Source organism: Ostrinia furnacalis, unplaced genomic scaffold (genome assembly GCF_004193835.3).
Source record: "Ostrinia furnacalis isolate ACB-3 unplaced genomic scaffold, ASM419383v2 OfSCF1461, whole genome shotgun sequence".
Classification (NCBI taxonomy): domain Eukaryota; kingdom Metazoa; phylum Arthropoda; class Insecta; order Lepidoptera; family Crambidae; genus Ostrinia; species Ostrinia furnacalis.
The window spans coordinates 32,011-52,096 of NW_021131700.1; the positions used below are offsets into that span (position 1 = coordinate 32,011).

The 20,086-nt window shown below is 41.5% G+C and overlaps 3 protein-coding genes across 10 annotated transcripts in view; 1 reads left to right on the forward strand and 2 right to left on the reverse strand.

The window, feature by feature from the left end:
• ewg (DNA-binding protein Ewg) overlaps positions 1–5,770 on the reverse strand; it is a 22,497-nt gene extending 16,727 nt beyond the window's left edge. For 3 of the 4 annotated variants that reach the window (XM_028304621.1, XM_028304619.1, XM_028304622.1), the window contains exons 1-5: positions 5,315–5,499; positions 3,425–3,588; positions 2,869–3,019; positions 2,104–2,228; positions 1,292–1,465 (exon numbers count right to left, since the gene is read on the reverse strand). In XM_028304621.1, the coding sequence (XP_028160422.1) occupies positions 1,292–1,465; positions 2,104–2,228; positions 2,869–3,019; positions 3,425–3,520 (546 nt within the window). In that variant the 5' untranslated portion in view covers positions 3,521–3,588; positions 5,315–5,499. Of the gene's footprint in view, positions 1–1,291; positions 1,466–2,103; positions 2,229–2,868; positions 3,020–3,424; positions 3,589–5,314; positions 5,500–5,674 lie in introns of those variants that run through there. The other variant, XM_028304620.1, reaches the window with a different exon arrangement.
• Coq7 (ubiquinone biosynthesis protein COQ7, mitochondrial) lies at positions 5,611–9,458 on the forward strand. Of its 2 annotated transcripts, none has more exons than XM_028304629.1 (4): positions 5,611–5,627; positions 8,018–8,098; positions 8,479–8,707; positions 9,131–9,458. In XM_028304629.1, the coding sequence occupies exons 2-4, from the start codon at positions 8,027–8,029 to the stop codon at positions 9,406–9,408; spliced, it is 579 nt and encodes a 192-aa protein (XP_028160430.1). In that variant the 5' UTR covers positions 5,611–5,627; positions 8,018–8,026; the 3' UTR covers positions 9,409–9,458. The 2 variants fall into 2 exon arrangements, with proteins under 2 accessions (XP_028160430.1, XP_028160429.1); XM_028304628.1 differs by lacking the exon at positions 5,611–5,627 and adding an exon at positions 5,820–5,942.
• LOC114352878 (WNT inhibitory factor 1) lies at positions 6,454–19,024 on the reverse strand. 4 transcript variants are annotated; one of them, XM_028304625.1, is made up of 8 exons: positions 18,860–19,024; positions 15,336–15,496; positions 12,780–13,019; positions 11,798–11,941; positions 9,952–10,152; positions 7,882–7,977; positions 7,211–7,423; positions 6,454–6,681 (listed from the first exon to the last, which is right to left on the reverse strand). In XM_028304625.1, the coding sequence occupies exons 2-8, from the start codon at positions 15,493–15,495 to the stop codon at positions 6,641–6,643; spliced, it is 1,095 nt and encodes a 364-aa protein (XP_028160426.1). In that variant the 5' UTR covers position 15,496; positions 18,860–19,024; the 3' UTR covers positions 6,454–6,640. The 4 variants fall into 4 exon arrangements, with proteins under 4 accessions (XP_028160426.1, XP_028160425.1, XP_028160428.1 ...); XM_028304624.1 differs by having other exon boundaries at positions 11,777–11,941; XM_028304627.1 differs by lacking the exons at positions 15,336–15,496; positions 18,860–19,024 and adding an exon at positions 13,779–13,915.
• Between the last annotated feature and the right edge of the window lie 1,062 nt (positions 19,025–20,086).

Sequence of the window (20,086 nt, forward strand, 5' to 3'; positions counted from 1 at the left end):
GGTATGACTACCCCGCCCCTCTCCTCTCCCCAGGTCATAAGCTGGGCATGACTTCCCCCTCGGCCAGAAGTTGGGTATGATTTACCCCCCATACAAACAATCATTAAGTTACACTCACCCCAACCGCGTCTCCGCATTGCATCGAATCCTTTGAAAATGTGGTTTTTGGACATAGCAATACTTATTTTTCACAATTTTTATTTTTAAAAATTACTGGTCGATAGGTTACTTTATTTTGAAGAATAAATGTTATTAAAAGTTTTTTTCTAAAACTGATAGTTTAGCCGGAAAAAAATATTTTCCATCCCATTACTACGCCGGCTGCGCTCGATTCGGATATAATGACGTCACGCGGCCTTGCGTACGTTGACTTTTAGCGGCAAAAACGGCCTATGTTTATTACTTAATATCTTCGTAAGTAATGGTCCGATTTGGATAATTCAAAAAGATATATCTTTCTTACGTCTTAAAGATTAACGTAGATACTAGTTTTATTGAATTTTCTACAACAGTACTGATCCTCATTACGCAACTGTCAAATGAGTGAGTCTGCAACGTCGAGTGTGAGTGAATGAGTGAGTAAGTGAGTGAAATAACGCGCTTGAGAGCTGTTACTTGCCGCTTGAATTGAGGCAGCACTGAACCAGCGAAAAGTTACATGTGGTGTAAATTACGCACGTGTCAAATGAGTGGGTCTGCACCGCTGAGTGAGTAAATTAACATGTCATTCCGAGCTGAAACGGCATGAGAGCTGTTACTTGCCCAGCACTGAACCAGCGAAAAGTTACATGTGGTGTAAATTACGCAACTGTCAAATGAGTGAGTTTGCAACGTCGAGAGTGAATTAATGAGTGAAATAACGCGCATGAGAACTGTTACTTGCCGCTTGAATTGAGGCAGCACTGAACCAGCGAAAAGTTACATGTGGTGTAAATAATTACGCAGTTGTCAAATGAGTGAGTCTGCAACGTCGAGTGTGAGTGAATGAGTGAGTAAGTGAGTGAAATAACGCGCTTGAGAGCTGTTACTTGCCGCTTGAATTGAGGCAGCACTGAACCAGCGAAAAGTTACATGTGGTTCAAATTACGCAACTGTCAAATGAGTGAGTCTGCAACGTCGAGTGTGAGTGAATGAGTGAGTAAGTGAGTGAAATAACGCGCTTGAGAACTGTTACTTGCCGCTTGAATTGAGGCAGCACTGAACCGCAACTGTCAAATGAGTGAGTCTGCGACGTCGAGTGTGAGTGAATGAATGAGTGAATGAGTGAAGTAACGCGCGTGAGAGCTGTTACCTGCTGTGCGAGCGCGTTCTCGAGCTCCTCCATGATCATGCAGCGCAGGTTGCGGACCACGTCTTCGAGCGGCTTCGCGCCGAACACGCGGTAGGACGTGTTGGGCTTGCCGGGAGTCGCTACCAGAACCACGGCCTGTTGCCCCACGCGAGTCGCGAACTCTTCGATGGTTTGCTGGGATAATACATTATGCTAAAGTGAACTGCTTTTAAAATTACAGGAGAGTGAGAGAAACCATTGTTAAGTGTTGAAGCTTCTCTTGCCTCCTGCATAAAGACGACTGCCATACTTTTTTTTAGTGCAAATTCGACCCAAATGGCTAAAAGAGGATCATCCATTGATAGTGCGAGTTCAAGATGACAGTCTTCTAGCTGATACCCTGCAGCATGTTGTTGCTACAAAGTTCCAAATAACTGACTTATCATCTGTGTCCTATTACAGCTGCCATTTGGTAGTTAGGCTGTGGTCAGAAGAGGGTAGAATAGTCCGAAAATAGGATTAATAAATAAATCTTTGGACAATTTCACACAGCGCCAGCTAGCCCCAAAGTAAGCAACTTAATGCTTGTGTTATGGATGCTAGCTTAACGGATATACTACTTGTATACTTTTTTTTTAAATACATAAATATTATACATAGTCACACCCAGATCAGTCACAGAAATTAAAATTCATCATTTCAATTTCTGCCCGGCCGGGAATCGAACCCGGGACTACTCGGCATAGTAGTCCGTTCTGAACCACTACACCAAACGACCGATTAATTCATTGTTGGGGGAGGTCTATATCCAGAAGTGGTCTAAGGTGACTCACCCTTAGCTTCCTAAGCAGTCTGTTCTGGTGGCGCTTCCTGACTGACGGGTTGGTCTCGAAGGAGTGCGGCCGCTTGCGTTTCTTTGACGACGCTATAGCGGCCGCGGCTGCCATGCCAACCGGACCTGGAGGAATCAGCTTATAAGTATCAGCACGGTAGGTGTGATGTAGGGCTTCTTTTGAGTGTGATCACACTGTAGGTGTGCACGAGTGGATTAAATTTCACCTTTGGCTAGAGAGAATTAGCTGGAAAATTCTAATTATGTACCATTTAATTAACCTTGGCTTACAACTACAACAATCAGGTGCTTGAATGTAGAAGATCATAATTAACATTAACATTAGGATGGCACATGCAAATATGACGGAATATCAGAAACTGAACAACGTGATTCTTTAAAATCAATTTATATTATTTATCTACTTGTCTTAACATCCATCAGAACCGCACGCGCCGCAATTATCGAATTTGGTGATGCCTCGTAATTCGTATCGTAGGCGTCGTACTCGCCGTAGCACCGAACGCGTCCTTTATTATAATCATTAGTCTTAGCGAATATTTGCTATGAATTGAGAGCATTGTTGTCGGTTCAAACAGTTGCGCGGCTCGAATCCCCACCTACTGAATTTCCATTAAGAACCACATAATACACAAATGTGCATATTTAATTTATCTTATGTCCTATGGCTGAAATGATGATGATTAATCATCAGTCGTCGTCGTCCTCGAAGCCGCAGCCCGCCTGGACATGTCCCGGCACTGACCTGCGGCGGCCAGCTGCTTGGTGACCTCGTCGCTCATGGCGGTCTTGATGATGTCGCTGTCGTCGTAGTTGGAGCCGGCCGGCGAGGACGCGCAGTCGTCGTCGTCCTCGGAGCCGCTCAGCCCGCAGCCCTCGCCTACTTGCGACATATCCTGGGAACGGAGTTTGCACTTATAGATATGATTGGTGCAACTGCAGACTGCAGAGAACAAAAGTCAACTGAGCACTAAAATGAGAAAAAGAAATTAAAACTAGAAAGAATTGTGTCTATCAGACTAACTTATCAAACTTCAGCATTTTCTGACTTACATAGTATGCAAAACTATCATTTCAATGAATAGTGGATCTTAAACCACATGATCAACCCAATCAGATAGCTATTAAGATATTTTAAAACAAAAAACTTAACTGGTATACAGTCAAAATGTCATTTCATCAAGTTATTGGATTTTAACAGCCTTCAAGATTATGACTGGCACTCTACACTCAATACATACAAAATACAAATCAATGGATCTATGGTTTAACTATCTAAGAAATGAATTAAGATTATATACCTCTTCGTTCATATCCATAGACTCGGTGCTCACGGCGGAGTTCATGATGAAGTCTGGTTCGCCGTCTTCCTCCTGCTCGCGCACCTCTCGCACCATTGGCGTTCCCTCCTCCAGCTTGCTCGTGGTTGATGCCGTGTTCTCCTCACCAAGTTACAAATTAGCTCCTGCAAAAATATTTTATTCATTATAACAGTGTTTTTCAACCTGTGAGTCGCGACCCCCTGGGGGGTCGCCAAGCCCCTGTAGGGGGGTCGCGAGAGGTCGTAAAAACTACCTCAGTAAAAGAATCAGTAAAGTTATAATGATAGATTTATCCGAAATCTAATTATCCAATTGCATAAATGTTGTATGGATTGAAATATTCGGTCCCTACAACATATTTGTAACATTATAAAATGCATGAAAAAAAAAAGCGAGCGGTCGGGGATCGCAAAATATTTTTTCATACTAGGGGGGGGGGGGGTCGCGTCATGAAAAAGGTTGAAAAACACTGCATTATAAAATCAATTATTGGAAAAAACATTTGAATATGTAAAATGTATTTATTTATTTATCTTAATTAAAGAAACATACAGCCTTGTTTGACACATGCAGCTTAAAATTAAGTGGGTTATACATTGGCCTTTAAAGTTTAATTTAAATAAGGATAAAATTTAAATTAAGATCATTTATGCAGTAAAATGTTTACAGACAAGGTTATAATAGTGACTGCTGTACTAATGAGTTTAATAAAACTGATACTCCTAAATTGTGAATACAGGGTATTAGCATTAACTAGTAATGGAGTACAATAGATTCACACAAAGAGTGGCAGCTGTAAATCATACAGCACTAAGTTATCAATCAATTTAATGAAAGGCTTGTATGATTGAAGATTATAGAGCCTATTATTGTAATAAATTAACTGATTAACTTACTTTTGAATGTAATGTTTAAGCACAGCAATCACCTGAATGTAATCATTTAAGCAAGCTCTTCCATTCTATGAAATACTTTTGCTCTTAAAAAATTGTATTGTTCAAGTTTATAGAATTAAATTGGAAATATTGCATACTGTTTGAACTGAGTCACAAACAAGAATATTGAGGCTTTTTAATAAATTATGTCTAACTGTATAAAATGTGTTTAGGAAATTCTTATAAGATTCAAGACAATTAGTTTTACTTAGGCAATTATGTATTTTCTTATTGGAATTGCTTGAGATTGTAAAAAGAACCTAAATTTACATGCTATGCTCTATCATACAAAGCTAGCTTGGCTAGCTGGAAGGCATCTTGCTATAAAAAATCATTACCAAAGAAGTTATTGATTAAGTTTTGGACCTTTTCAAACTTCATGTTCATGATATAAAAAATGAAGACCTTTTTCATGTGACTGGATTGAATTACAGAAAATAAAAGGATTTCAACATCTCCTGAGCCTTGAGGCTGGAATAATTTGCTCAAATACATTGTAACACCTAAAAAGTGGCTAGTAACATTGCTATTGTGTAAGGACCTAGCTAGAGAAAATCAATACTTGAGCTTCTCACACTAATGTTCTTTTACACAGACAAATTCGGGGCTACAATGAGAATGATGACCAAAATATGAATAAGTTGCCCAGACATCATCACCAACAAGCTGTTTTGTTAGCTCTCCAGCTTGGAATTTATTACTTTTGCTGGATAATACATTCCCAAGCCATTTTGAAAATGACGCATTTTGAATTGATATTTTGTTTGCATCCAATGCATGGTGCTTTACTGCGACGGGTCAACTTTGAAGACGAATGACGCAAACTCTTTTGCGGCGGCGTAAAGGATAAGCCCAAATGAATGGCCATCATGAAGGGGAATCGCGCGTTCGAGCAGGCCCAGACAGAATAGAAAGACTACGGCTGCGTACGCACCTGCGTGATTTGAAACACATATTGCAGTCAAATTAGAACTCTTCCAAACTTGCTGTGATGTAACCGATCAGTTTACACACTTTACTAGCCGTTATCACTTAACCAGACACTGAAATCACAAATTTTACGGAGTGCACTAGAGAGCCCGAAAAATCCGAATCCTCCATTATTATCGATCGCCAAACTCAGTACATGGACAGCATAAACTTCACATCTACAAAACGCCATTTTGTACGAGTCTGCGCGGTGCGATTTTTCGCATGGAAAGGGAAATCACCCCTCAACCCGAGGGGGGACCGGAATAAAATCTTTTGTAAGTATTTTCTAGGGAATAGGGAATAGTTTTTCGCAAGCACTTACCGTTTTTCCGGGCTAATAAATTGTCTAAAATTATTTTTTATGGCCCAGAAGTTGGGCGTTCAGGAAAAATTCCAAGTTTATTTTCGAAAACATTGATCAATATGTCAAACAGTGGCGCCTCTTGTGAGTTTTGTGCGAACTAAATTTGACATAACAAAAGTAAACAAGTTCATTTTGTTGTTCAAATTACGTGTTTATTTATTTTTAAATTTATAAACTACGTGGTTTTTAAACTCACGATCGACAAAATTAAAGTGGCGTGAAATTTGTAAGTAATTTGTATTTCGTAAGTTCATAATTTATTCACAGATGACATAACCTAACATTTTTTCCTGTTTTTGAGTTTTTGATTCTTACTCATTGTTATTCACTAATATTTATGTGTCCTGTGAAAAAATCTAGTGCTTTGTATCAGAATTCAGTTGCCTACATAATCAGTTACATAATGTACTCTTAATCTATAACAAAACTCAATATTAAACCTATGAATTTCAAATCTCTTATCAGCTGGTCATAAAAAAAAATAGAAACTTAGTAATTTTTCATAATATGTTTTATGTGATAATTTAATTACTTGTTTTGCTCCATCCCCATATCTAGAGGCACAAAATATCCATACCAATTGGTAAATAAATACACAGAGTCGATGCAACATCCTCTTTAGAATACTTATTGAAAATCTTGTTTTTTAACATTTCAGATTAAGTAAAGTGTTAATTCGATATCTTTTTTTCCTTTCTTATGTTTATAGGATGGGATAAAAGTAAACCACAAAATAAAGTTTAATTTATATTGCATAATTTGTAATGTCCGAACATATTCTAAATGGCGTAGCACTTACAATCTAAATGACTAATTTATTCTTACATATATCAATATTTCAATTTACATTATGTGTAAAAATTAAATTTTATGAAAATCACATTAGCATTTATTAAGTAATTTTATCAATTCACTGTAGATTTTTTACCGAGGCCTCTTGTGTTCTATGGACTCTTCCGAGGAACCTGAAATTTGAAAATATTTTTATTGAAAACAATTTGAAAAGTATTCTTGAGGTTGAAATATCAGAACTATTCTATCTAGTTTTTCTAAATATTAGAACTTTGAAGGAATGTGGGAGTGAAAAACTAGGCTGCTGGAGCTATAGTAGTGCATGGCTACATCTTGTGGTATGATGGTGGTGTCGCTTATCAGCTCTCCACGTACCTACAGTGGTGGAACCGTGGCAGTACCGCCCCTCAACTGAATACAGTTAAGAGTCACGCACCTACGACGTGCCGAAGCGACGCTGGATTGCAGCACATAAGCTAGCCGGGTGTTCTATTCACGCACCAACAGTGCAATAAGTGTCGCCCATCAGCTAGGTACTCCTAGTCACGGATCTGATCCTAATAATCTCTCGCACACTCACTGCGGCCGCCCGTCGCACAGTCGCGACAGCAATATAATTACGTGCGAGCGATAAAAATGGGTGGCTTGAGGTCATTGGACGAAATTGTACGTGCTCAGCGACCGGACTTTAGAGTCACGCACCTACAGTGCCGACGGGGCGGTGGCAGTGGCGGCCGCGCCAGCCGGGCTCGCACACGCAGGCGCCGAAGGAGCAGACGCCGTGCTTGCAGGCGCGCGCGCAGTCCCCGGCGCGCCGGCCCACCTCGCAATGGTTGCCGCCCAGCCCGGCGGGGCAGCGGCACTTGTTCACGCCCTTGCAACGCCCGCCGTTTAGGCAGGGGATCACGCATTTTGCTGCAAGATAACAATTTTATCAGTTTACTTTGAAGGAACAACAATCAAAAGTGATTGTGCCTAAATAAGTTACTAGCTGCGTGAATTTCTATCAGCCACAGAAAGAGTCGCGCGCAAAACTCTCACATTTATTTCTGGGTCTTAAACTGTCTATTGAACTGTCTTAGCTTAGGCGCAGCCTAGACCACCGACTTTTAGTTGGCCAATAGTTGGGCCCGATTTTAATTTGTATGAAGAATTGGCCGAAACCAAAATAAATAAATGAAACCAAATCGGTGCAGTGTGCGCACTTTCATATACATCTCCATACTGATTAACAGCCCGATCCAACTATCGGCCAACTAAAAATCGGTGGTCTGCACCTAGGGTTAAAAGTGAAAGAGTAACGAACATTCATCCACCAGCATGCACCCATCCTCACAAAATTTCATAATCATATGAGTAGGTCTAGCACTTACAAAATTCGCATCTCAACCCGTAGTACCCTTTAGGGCACTCGCAGGTGTCCTTCTGAATGCACTTCCCGCCGTTCAGGCATTTCTGCGAGCATATCCCTGAAACAACAGTGATAACGTTAACATTCCGTCTTTGCAGTTGCGGAGCATGATGCGTCCGAGAGTGACGTTGCAGCACGTCAGGCTGGCCCACTCGGCTAGCTGGCAAAAGAATCCCCATGTAAGTATACAACTATTAGCAAAAAAATCTATTTATTTCGGAATAACCGTGATAGGACGTCGTATTTGAAAAAAAATGTCAAATAAGATTTTCATTCTTCTAAAGATGCGGTACTCTACGCCACACGAAAGATCGATAAGAAGAGATATGTTATTCTTATGTATATCCCAATAGCAAGAGTCGATTATAAACTATTATTTTACAATTTACTCATAATTTTAATAATAGTGACTGAGTTTCTTGCGCTGCTTCTTCTCAGCACTGGCCCATTTATTGTCCGGAAGCAGTGGTAGGGTTAATATTGGGACGTGTAAAAGTGCTTTTTAAAAGCCTATTTGCAAAAATAAATTAGTTTTATGAGTTTTTTCCTCTCTTTACAGCTAGATAAAATAATCCGCGTGGACCACGCGGGCGAGCTAGGCGCGGACCGTATCTACGCGGGACAGATGGCGGTCCTTGGGAACACGGCCGAGGGCCCGCTCATACAGCACATGTGGGACCAGGAGAAGAAGCACCGAGAGAAGTTCGAGGAGCTGATCAACAAACACCGGGTTCGGCCGACTGTGCTCACGCCTATATGGAATGTGGCTGGATTCGCTTTAGGAGCTGGTAAGTTAAAGATAAATAGAACTGATAGCCATTGGGGTAGAAAAATTCTCGAGTGGCGAACACGAACCGGATAGAACCGTGAAGGCTTCCCACTCGTTGGATCGACAATCTTGTGAAGTTCGCGATTCGTGAGAAGCACTTGGTTGCGGGTGTAGGATTGGTTGTTGGGGAAATCCTTGAGGAAGCCTTTGTCCACCAGTGGACAGCTTTAGATGGAAATGAACCAACGACAAGTCTTGGTTTTAATTACGCACCTCGCATCGACGAGATGCACGAATAAGGAACAAGCAGTCATGTAGCGCGATCTAGTAAAAACCTAAACAAAGTAGTTTGTGTTTGAAGATATAGACAACAAATTATAATGTGATAATTTTATGATGATGAACTTTCAAATATTTTACAATTCAATATTTATTCCCCCAGGTACCGCATTACTCGGCAAAGAGGCGGCGATGGCGTGTACCGTCGCCGTCGAGACCGTCATAGTCGACCATTACAACGACCAATTACGCACGCTCATGGAAGACCCGACCATAGACAAGGAGATCCTCGAAACCATCACCAAGTTCCGAGACGAAGAGCAGGAGCACCACGACACGGGCATCGACCATGGAGCGGAACAAGCGCCCTTCTACAAAGCGCTCACAGAAGTCATTAAAACAGGCTGCAAAGTCGCCATAGAGATATCCAAGAGAATTTAGCTAGGTAAAACAAAATATAGTCTATTATTAGAATAAACAAGTATTAGTTATGACTGCGTTTCATTTGTGCAAACAGTCTGGCAAATATTGACGATGATGTAAGGCTTTGCTCAAGTCAAACAGCATACCTACCAAGTAAAATGACTGACCGATTGAGATATTTATGAGCTGTCAAAACTAGATTCTTTCACACAATAGGGTAATATAAACTTATGACGTCACATGTTTGCTAACTCAATTGACTCGCTAATTAATTGATTTCAAAGCAAATAACTGACTATTTACAGCTTGCTGTTCTGAATTCTGAGAGCTGGCTAAAGGTTCTTTTGAAGTTAGCTGTCTTATAAGAGCGCTGTCACATTTAGGCGATTTAGCAGCGCGACAAACGCACGACGCGCTGCCGAAAATTTCATACATATAAATGCCGTTGCCGCGCTACTGACGCCCTAATGTAAAAGCGCTCTAAACGTAAAATGATGTCAGTCAGCTTTCCCATTATGTAGCCTCGCAGCTGTAGCGTGGAGCCCGAGCCTGGTCACTGACCTCCCTCGCAGTTGCGGCCCTGGTAGCCCGGCGGGCAGGAGCACACGCCGGGCGCGGTGCAGTTGCCGCCGTTCATGCACTGCGGGTAGCACAGCGCAGTACGGCAATGTTGCCCCATGTAGCCCTCGGGACACTGGCAGATCTTCTCGTGGTTGCACCACCCTTGGTTAGCACATTTTTTGTCGCACTCTGGATCCGGCCCTGGTTATTGGAAGGCGAAATTGAACATGGGAACTTGAACTTTCAAAATAATTTTATTGATCATGCACATTTAGAAAAAGTAGGATACTAATAAATTACTCATTTCACTGACCACAAGTTAACGTTCATTGAGGCAACATAATGAAAGTGAGTAGGTACAGTTAATCAATTAGGTATAGGAGATTTTTGTTTATTACCTCAACATGGCTTTTAATAAGTAGAGTTTAATTAAATCATACAAACAAATGACAAGCTAAACTTATTTAATGTTAAATTTAAAAAACTAGAAGCATGAGATGTAAGATGGTAATAATGTTTTAAAAAGCGCATACAGACACCGTTGCGCGTTGAATAAAAAGTTCAGAACTTAGCTTTTGAAGTTCAAAGCGAACCGATAATAACGCGGTTACACTTAGAACTCTTGAATTTTCGGTGTCCGTATGCGCCTTTATGTAGGGGCTGGAAGCAAGCCAGTTTTAATCCTGGCTCCAGCCTAGCAAGCGAGTGTACCAACCTAAAAACGCAAATGCTGTGAGCAGAGGCACCGTGAGTTCAGCCAATCAGCGTCTCGGCGATATCACCCGGAAAATAAGGCTTAGTGTTAATATACGGCCTGGGTGCTCGTGGCAGGCTGCCGGCATTAGTACGCTACCTACCACTAGTGGACGAATGCGTGTGCGCAGGGTAACAATCTAGTGATTGACAGCTTAGGTTCACAGGACAGAAGTCAGAACAGTAAAATCTACTAGTTTACTTAACACCCGTATTCACAAACGTACCTACTTGCTTAAGTGAAGCAGCAAATCTGTGATTGGTTCGTGTGTGACCCTGTGCGTCCACGCGCACTATGAGACCTCATAGTAATGTTTGTGAATACAGGCGTTGTACACGTAGAAGGCCAACCTTAGGTATTCTTAAACCATTCGATATTTGCGCAAACGCACACAAAAGGATGATTGTGCGAATTGGCATGCCGTATGATTCAAAAATACACCTCGTGAAATGCAAAAAACTGAAAGCTTTCTGATTTATGCCTCAAATTGTTTAGTCTACAACGTGAATAGCAAGTGCTAAAATTACTAGCGAAACTATGAACAATGCCGTAATTAAATGTCAATCACTGTATTGTTCTGCCTGAACACATAATGAAACAAACAATATTATGATGTATTATGGTATGGAATAGTGACCGTGACTGTACAGCACTTCGCTCTAACTACCCACAGATGTATTATTAGTAGCATAAGCATAAACATTTTGAGCTCGAAATAGATGAAATGCAAAGTTTTAGTACTTCTGGAAGTGTCTGTCTGGTATCTCACGAGGACGATTTCATTTATTTTAGAAAAATAGCATGACGATTACGTTAACAAGCTGTTAACCCTGAATAAGTTAGGTTTATGAACGCTATTATATTGTTTTTATAATAAATGAAAAAAGTAGACAAAAAGCATAATTAGCCTGTGGTTTTGTTCTGTATTTACGATTTTAAAGCAATTCTTTTATTATTTATTTTGCACTTTTTTGGAATAAGTGATTCTTGTTTATTAATAAGTACCAAATCAGTAAAAACAAACAAAAACACAGACGTTTTAGTGTTAAAAATGCGTTGGCGATACTATACCTGTCCTTTCAATATACACACCTCTCTGTGCGCATTCCTTCTTTAGGTTAAACCTTAGGGGCGTGCCTTTGAGCGGCACGCCTCGTCCGTTTTTAAGTACTAGCCCTATCTCAAATGTCGCTACCCCACTGCTGTTACCGACACAGGGTAAAAACAAACTGAATTCTGTGAACAATGTAATGGATTAGTGGTATTGCTAATTACAACGCGGTCAAGTTAACTGCGCACCTGGCAGCTGTGACGTCACATCGACGCACTGGTACGGACGGGGCAAACGCGGGGAGGTGTGCGGGTGAGTGCGAGGGAAAAGTCGCATTTCAGCGAAGTGCGCAGTTATAAGGTTGTAACAGTATATGACTCTGTTTTACTGACAGTGTAACATAGAACTAAAGAGCCTCATAAAGGGTGGAATTCCTTTTTACAAGATATACAGGGTGTTAGGTAAATGGGTATATGAGCCGACACTAGCCCATGTTAACATCCCAACTAATATTATAAATGCGAAAGTAACTCTGTCTGTCTGTCTGTCTGTCTGTCTGTCTGTCTGTCTGTTACGCTTTCCCGCTTAAACCTCGCAACCGATTTTGATGAAATTTGGCATAGAGATAGTTTGAGTCCCGGGAAAGAACATAGGATAGTTTTTATCCCGGTTTTTGAAACAGGGACGCGCGCGATAAAGTTTTTCTGTGACAGACAAAATTCCACGCGGGCGAAGCCGCGGGCGGAAAGCTAGTAGTCATATAAATGGTATGGTGAAGTCAGAAAATTGATATCTTCATTTTAATTATTTTAATTTCCATAGAAATCGAACTTTATAAAATGTATTTTGTATGAAAATTAAAAAAAATAAAATGATGATATCAATTTTCTGACTTCACCATACCATTTATATGACCAGGTTAACATAGGCTAGTGTCGGCTCATATACCCATTTACCTAACACCCTGTATAGAATAGCATATTAAAATGTTCCGAGTCCTAGATAAGTAAAAATGATGAATACCTTTATCCAACTTAGGCACCCGTCCTTGCGTTTTGATGGACAACACTGGCGGACTGAGCACTTTTTCGTCAGACGACGTCAAAGTATCGAAGTTATAGTAGTACTTCTTCCGCGATCGCCACGTGAAGTTAACGTACCCCACTTCAGACGGGATTATGGGCAGCTTGTGGGAGAAGTTCGGGTCCAATATGTACGGCGATATGTGGCCGTTCATAATCGCAAATACCCGCATTGACATCCCTGTAACATGAAAGGTAAATAGGTTAGTGGAGTAGCATGAGCAATGTAGATATTGGTTGTTTTGTACAAATAACATTTAGGTAGGTATACTCGTAAATATGTATCATTCATTGATTTGCAATGACATACATTTTCCGATTCTTACCTACAACCCTAGGAACTTAGGTAGAGTCGTAGAAGAGGCAGACGGTGTTGGAATCGGAGACATTAATACAAAATGTAGAGCTGAATTACCTGGAGTTTATCGTTAAGTCTGTGAGTAAGAGAGCTCTGGTTGAACTAGCGACATCTGGTGCGATGCAATGAGGATAGGATGGCAACGATTACATCTAGAACTTGTTACTCCGCGTCCTTGTGCTCAGTCAGCGACATCGCCAGCACCACTCCTACGCGCCCATTGATGCCGTTGCCCCATCCTGACCCAGCAGGAGTCTAAGTTGCTAGTGCTCACCGCTGAACATGCGTATCTGCACTCCTGCGTAGGTACAGCCGCGCGCCCATTGATGCCGCTCGCCCCATCCTGACCCAGCAGGAGTCTAAGTTGCTAGGGCTCACCGCTGAACATGCGTATCTGCACTCCTGCGTGGGTACAGCCGCGCGCCCATTGATGCCGATCGCTCCATCCTGACCCAGCAGGAGTCTTAACTTGCTAGGGCTCCCCGCTGAACATGCGTATCTGTACTCCTGCGCACAGCCGCGCGCCCATTGATGCCGCTGCCCCATCCTGACCCAGCAGGAGTCTAAGTTGCTAGGGCTCACCGCTGAACATGCGTATCTGCCGCTCGTCGATCCACAGCGAGATGTCCGTCTGGCGCGCCTCCGCGTCCTTGTACTCAGTCAGCGACATCGCCAGCACCACTCCTACGCGCCCATTGATGCCGCTGCCCCATCCTGACCCAGCAGGAGTCTAAGTTGCTAGGGCTCACCGCTGAACATGCGTATCTGCCGCTTGTCGATTGAGGATCGGATGGCAACGACTACATCTAAAACTTGCTAGAGCTCACCACTGAACATGCGTAGGTACCTACCTATCTGCCGCTCGTCGATTGAGGATCGGATGGCAACGACTACATCTAAAACTTGCTAGACTAGTGCTCACCGCTGAACATGCGTAGGTACCTATCTGCCGCTCGTCGATTGAGGATCGGATGGCAACGACTAGGTACATCTAGAACTTGTAGACTAGTGCTCACCGCTGAACATGCGTAGGCGTAGGTACCTATCTGCCGCTCGTCGATTGAGGATCGGATGGCAACGACTACATCTAGAACTTGCTAGAGTGCTCACCACTGAACATGCGTAGGTACCTATCTGCCGCTCGTCGATTGAGGATCAGATGGCACGCCCATTGATGCCACTCACCCCATCCTGACCCAGCAGGAGTCTTAGTTGCTAGAGCTCACCGCTGAACATGCGTATCTGCCGCTCGTCGATCCACAGCGAGATGTCCGTCTGGCGCGCCTCCGCGTCCTTGTACTCAGTCAGCGACATTGCCAGCACCACTCCTACGCGTCCATTGATGCTCGCCCCATCCTGACCCAGCAGGAGTCTTAACTTGCTAGGGCTCACCGCTGAACATGCGTATCTGCCGCTTGTCGATTGAGGATCGGATGGCAACGACTACATCTAGAACTTGCTAGACTAGTGCTCACCGCTGAACATGCGTATCTGTACTCCTGCGCACAGCCGCGCGCCCATTGATGCCGCTCGCCTCGCCCCATCCTTACCCAGCAGGAGTCTAAGTTGCTAGGGCTCCCCGCTAAACATGCGTAGGTAGGTACTTATCTGCCGCTCGTCGATTGAGGATCGGATGGCAACGACTACACCTAGAACTTACTAGACTAGTGCTCACCGCTGAACATGCGTATCTGCACTTCTGCGCACAGCCGCGCGCCCATTATTGCCGCTCGCCCCATCCTGATCCAGCAGGAGTCTAAGTTGCTAGTGCTCACCGCTGAACATGCGTATCTGCCGCTCGTCGATCCACAGCGAGATGTCCGTCTGGCGCGCCTCCGCGTCCTTGTACTCAGTCAGCGACATCGCCAGCACCACTCCTACGCGCCCATTGATGCTCGCCCCATCCTGACCCAGCAGGAGTCTAAGTTGCTAGGGCTCACCGCTGAACATGCGTATCTGCCGCTTGTCGATTGAGGATCGGATGGCAACGACTACATCTAGAACTTGCTAGACTAGTGCTCACCGCTGAACATGCGTAGGTACCTATCTGCCGCTCGTCGATTGAGGATCAGATGGCGCGCCCATTGATGCCACTCACCCCATCCTGACCCAGCAGGAGTCTTAGTTGCTAAAGCTCACCGCTGAACATGCGTATCTGCCGCTCGTCGATCCACAGCGAGATGTCCGTCTGGCGCGCCTCCGCGTCCTTGTACTCGCGGCGACCGGCGCCGAGCGTCAGCGACATCGCCAACGCCACTCCTGCGCACAGCCGCGCGCCCATTGATGCCGATCGCCACATACTGAACCAGGATCTAAGTTAATTTCATGATAAGGGTATTCTCAAGTAAAAGTGTAAGAGATGAGGTAAAAAAGACTTTAGTACACAGTGAACTCAGATCAATGTATCCAATGGAAATACTTAATGTAAAAGAAATTCAGAGGCTTCGAGTTAAAAACCTCTCTGAATCAACTGTTATTAACGCTATTCCCAAAACTCTCCTTATCTACACCCGCTCCCGGTATAGTTATTATAATGTTTGCTGGAAGTTTAACAGCTATGGATTGCATTTAATATTTTTTTCCCCAAAGCGCATGATTTAGATACAAACAAACCGTCAATAAATAAAGACAAAAGCCCATCATTAGTACATTACAAACCGGCCATTAAAAAAAGAAGCTCTAATAATAGGCGTGAAACCGGCGGATAATTTGTTTGTCAACCGTACAAAATGGTTCTCAAGCAAACTGGACAAAAAAGGAGAAAACAAAAATATCACAGTTAACATAATTGATTGGGCCAGTCGAGACGTGCTCCTACAAAGGACTCGCCGTGAGAAAGGCCGGGGTCGTAAAAAACCGACGACTTCATTAAATATCCCCTGTCAAAATGTAATGTCTACTAGTTTTTTCTCGCTCCCGATGTCAAATTATACATACAAAAGGTGTGAACAAAAAAAGTAGACAATCGTTCTTTGCGCAGGGATAGCCAACGATTTTGACTATTTATAAAAAAAAACTTTTTAAAGATTACTAACAGTAGTCTTAGATTGTAAACCAAACCATGTAGGTATGATGATAAGAATTATACATTTAATCCAAACGGGTTAACGTTTAATGTACTTAAATAAATGTGGTGTTGTATTTTCAATTAAATTTTATAACCTACTTAAAATAATCACGTACCTAAAGTAGTCACGTAAAGTTTCACGTAATCTAATCTTCAATTATTACATATTTTTCATAAACATTATAAACAAAGAAACGAAGCAGAAAAACAATAAACACTGCCAATTATCTCGCTACGTTCGGGAGTATTTATAAATAAAATATTAATTGCAGATAAAACATTAAGCTCACATAATTTCATAAAAACATCACCGATAACCTCCTGTCCTCAAATTAGTTTGAGCAATAAGTAGGTACCTAAAGTAAATTATTTTTATAATAATTACTATTAAATAGTAGTTATAGCGTATGTACAATATTCTTTATATTTTGAACACACTTTCTGAGGGAACGATGTAATTCAAGAGAAGAACATCTGGAATTTCATACATCTCTCAAACTGTTTCCGAAGATTCCAGATGTTTGTGTTTTGTTACTTTAAGGAGTGCCTCTGGAAAATTTAACATTATTTACATATTCCGATAAGTTAATCTCGTGATCTACTTTTTTTTTTTAAACAATCGTGACTTTAAACACACACTGCTACAATTTTTTAAATAAAAATGCGCCAGCAAAATGAGCGTGTAAGTCCTTATTGGACGCTGGTTCTGCCTGGCGACCATGCACTTCCTGCGATAGCGGGATAGTGTGCGAATGACCTGTCATTACTGCGCGATTTCGCGAAACTTAACGTTTAAAAATACGAAAAAAACATGCTGTGGATTTTTCCATGGGTTAAGAATTAATTTGCACGGTATTGATTCTTTGCCCCATTTATTATTAATTTATCCTGATATCTTACATTGCATTGTTCATTAACTATCACAGTATCTAATTACGGCCCGACAGAAGTTACACATTATTTATAATAAAAAAATATTCGCATTTAGGTATCCATCATAACAATGTATTTAGTCATCGTCATTTGATGCCCACTCATTCCATTTGAAATGAATTAAATAATACTAAATAAGTACTTAAATAGTACTTTTTCTGGGACATCATTACCAACTTGAGAAAATATAAACAACAATCATAACATGATTGAATAATGCTTCTTTATCGTGTATTACTCGTAGAGTATCCTGGCTATTAACCTCTCCCCTTCTGCTTATCTACGCACTTAATTCGCGTTTACTAGTGATAAGTAGTAGTAGTATAGTATTGTGTGAAGGTGAAAACGATTCATCATAAAGTTAGTGGTAAACGACTCGAGAATCTAAGTCAGATCCTATTGGGAAATGAAACGGGGAAAGGTACAGCAGAAGAAGAAAATAATAAATAGTAAAAAAAAGTATTATTTTGCAAAGGAATCATTGGCTTAATTTAAGTTTGGGTTACAATTGAAAGTGACCAACATGGTAACAATATGGTAGTACAGTTAAAATTGAAGGTGATAAAAAGGTGCGGCACCCCTGGCGTGCACTTGTTAGCCTAACCAGCCGGGGAGCCGTCCAAACAGGTACCCTGCCGTAAAAAGTAAAAAGCCTCTCGCTCCCGCGCGCGTAGCGTTTTTTCTCTATTTTCGTGTCTAGCCACAATGCCCGATAAATCCCCCTGTCACCGCTAACTGGAATTAATGAACGGGTCGCAATTAAAGAAACGGGATAGCTCGTTGGTTTGTTTTGATCATTAAAATTGTTACAAATCAAATACAAGCTACTAGTTAATCCGTTTTTGACTGTCTACCAATAAACGTGAACGGATATTTTATTAATTGGAAAATTGTTTCATAAAGTTTTTGCAACGATTTTATCAATGTTTCAATTTAATTTGTGAAAATATTAATAATATGTAGTACTTATAGCATTTCATTCATTTTACACGTTACATTGTCGAATTAACAAGAATCATCGTCCATCAATCATACAATAACTTAACGACTACCCGCATTTTGCAAAGTTTGATAACCGCAAATATCCTTGACGGGCAAAGGAAAATACCTGACGCAGCTAACTTATAATTAATGAAGCATAAAGCAAAAACTATCATATTCCCAGACAGAAACAAAATCCGGTTTTATAATTGAGCCCGTCCTCAACGAGTTGGGTGCAAATAAATCGGCAATATTTATGAAGTGGCGGTCAACAGCCGCGTGCGCAGCGCAAGGCGCAGGCGCACTATTAATAACGCGCGGTTTGTTTACGGTTACTAGATAGCAATGTTTACCTTTTTCACGCTTTTAATCTTTCGGCGCTCACATGTGTCCCTTACAACACTGGCTGTGAAGTTTATTTACCTATCAAGTAATTTCAGCAAGTTAAATTGATGTAAACCAAATACATAAACGATTTGACTCAAAGTACGATGCAATAGGTTTCAAGAAAGTTAACAAACAAGTTACTTTTAAAACAAAGTGTAGGTGATGCGAGGGAATGATTCAATGCACTCGATTTGATATAGCTCAAACGATTAACTTTTAAGTGGGACCGATGATCTTAAAGCAATCGTGACTGAAATTCGCGATACGAAACAAATGACTGAGCGGACCGCTTTACCTTGTTTTAGCGTTTGATTCGTGTCAAAAAGTTGGAGGAAACCCACAAAACACGGTCATTATTTAGTAACACTGCACTCGCGAACTGTGGGGACGTGTGAAACGCGCTGCGGAGTGCGGAGCGCGCAGCGGCCGGGTACAGACTGGCTGCTGGCTGCCTCGGGACTCCAGCGAACAAGCAACGACCGACCCGAGCACGCCACTCGACTTTAAACCATATTACGACGGATAACACTTCACAAACTGACGGGATTAGCTTGCGTCTTGAGCCAGGACAGTGAGACGATGCTCTCGCCAATAAAGCTTTTTAAGGATGTCGTCGACGTCATTATTATACAGCCCGGAGTTATTAAGAACCTAAAACAAGTCTCTAATAAGTTGACTTTTAGTCATCGTTTATTGAAGTCGCACAAAGAGAAATAGTTTTTGAACTTACTAGTGTGTTCCACAGCTCTACAGGTATCCGATAGTCTTCGTTATATCTATCTGTAACATAAGAAATGATTGATATAATTTTTATTGATAACAAAGTTCAAGTAATACGAGTATTATATCAACAAACATAATGATTAATGACTTTGTAGTATTTGTATTAAAAAAAAAAGAGTTTCATTGCGTAGGTATACTTTTATTAACTTTTGGATATACACCGTGTTACTTTGCATTCTTGCCATATTCACAGAGATAAAAGTAGGGAACAATACCTATTATTTAAGATAAACAAGAGACCCCCATAAAGAAAGTACACTAAGATTTTAGTAAATTTGGTTTTTCAGTACAAATTGGAATAAACCCATTTTGTCTCATACGTTCTACAGGTGCAAGTAGTGTTCCCGAGGCCTATAGGCTTTTAGGCTTTTTTTTAAGGCTAGCCTATGAATTAGGGGCTACAGCGGGAAAAAAGGCTAAAAAGTCTTTTAGGCCTTTAGGCTAGGCCTTTTTCATAGCCTTTTTTTTGTCCACCCGATTACTATAGGCTTTTAGCCTTTTTGTAGGCTAGGCGCATATTTAAAAGGCTTGAAAGGCTAAAAAGCCTATAAAGGTTTTTAGTCCTTTAGGCTAGGTCTATTTTATTTATTTTTAACCGACTTCAAAAAAGGAAGAGGTTATATTGGACTGTATGTATTTTTTTTCTATGTATGTTCACCGATTACTCCGTCAATTTTGTGGACCAATTTTCAAAATTTTTTTTTTGTTCGATAGGGTACACTTCTGAGGTGGTGCCATT

Excerpts from the sequence above, each read along its gene's own strand:
- Coq7 (XM_028304629.1), top strand. The coding sequence starts at position 8,027 with ATGATGCGTCCGAGAGTGACGTTGCAGCACGTCAGGCTGGCCCACTCG. Across the intron at positions 8,099-8,478 it reads GCTGGCAAAAGAATCCCCAT|CTAGATAAAATAATCCGCGT; the intron begins GTAAGTATACAA and ends CTCTCTTTACAG. Across the intron at positions 8,708-9,130 it reads TGGATTCGCTTTAGGAGCTG|GTACCGCATTACTCGGCAAA; the intron begins GTAAGTTAAAGA and ends TTATTCCCCCAG.
- LOC114352878 (XM_028304624.1), bottom strand. The coding sequence starts at position 15,495 with ATGTGGCGATCGGCATCAATGGGCGCGCGGCTGTGCGCAGGAGTGGCG. Across the intron at positions 13,020-15,335 it reads GCAGATACGCATGTTCAGCG|GGATGTCAATGCGGGTATTT; the intron begins GTGAGCTTTAGC and ends TTCATGTTACAG. Across the intron at positions 6,682-7,210 it reads CCGCCCCGTCGGCACTGTAG|GTTCCTCGGAAGAGTCCATA; the intron begins GTGCGTGACTCT and ends TTCAAATTTCAG.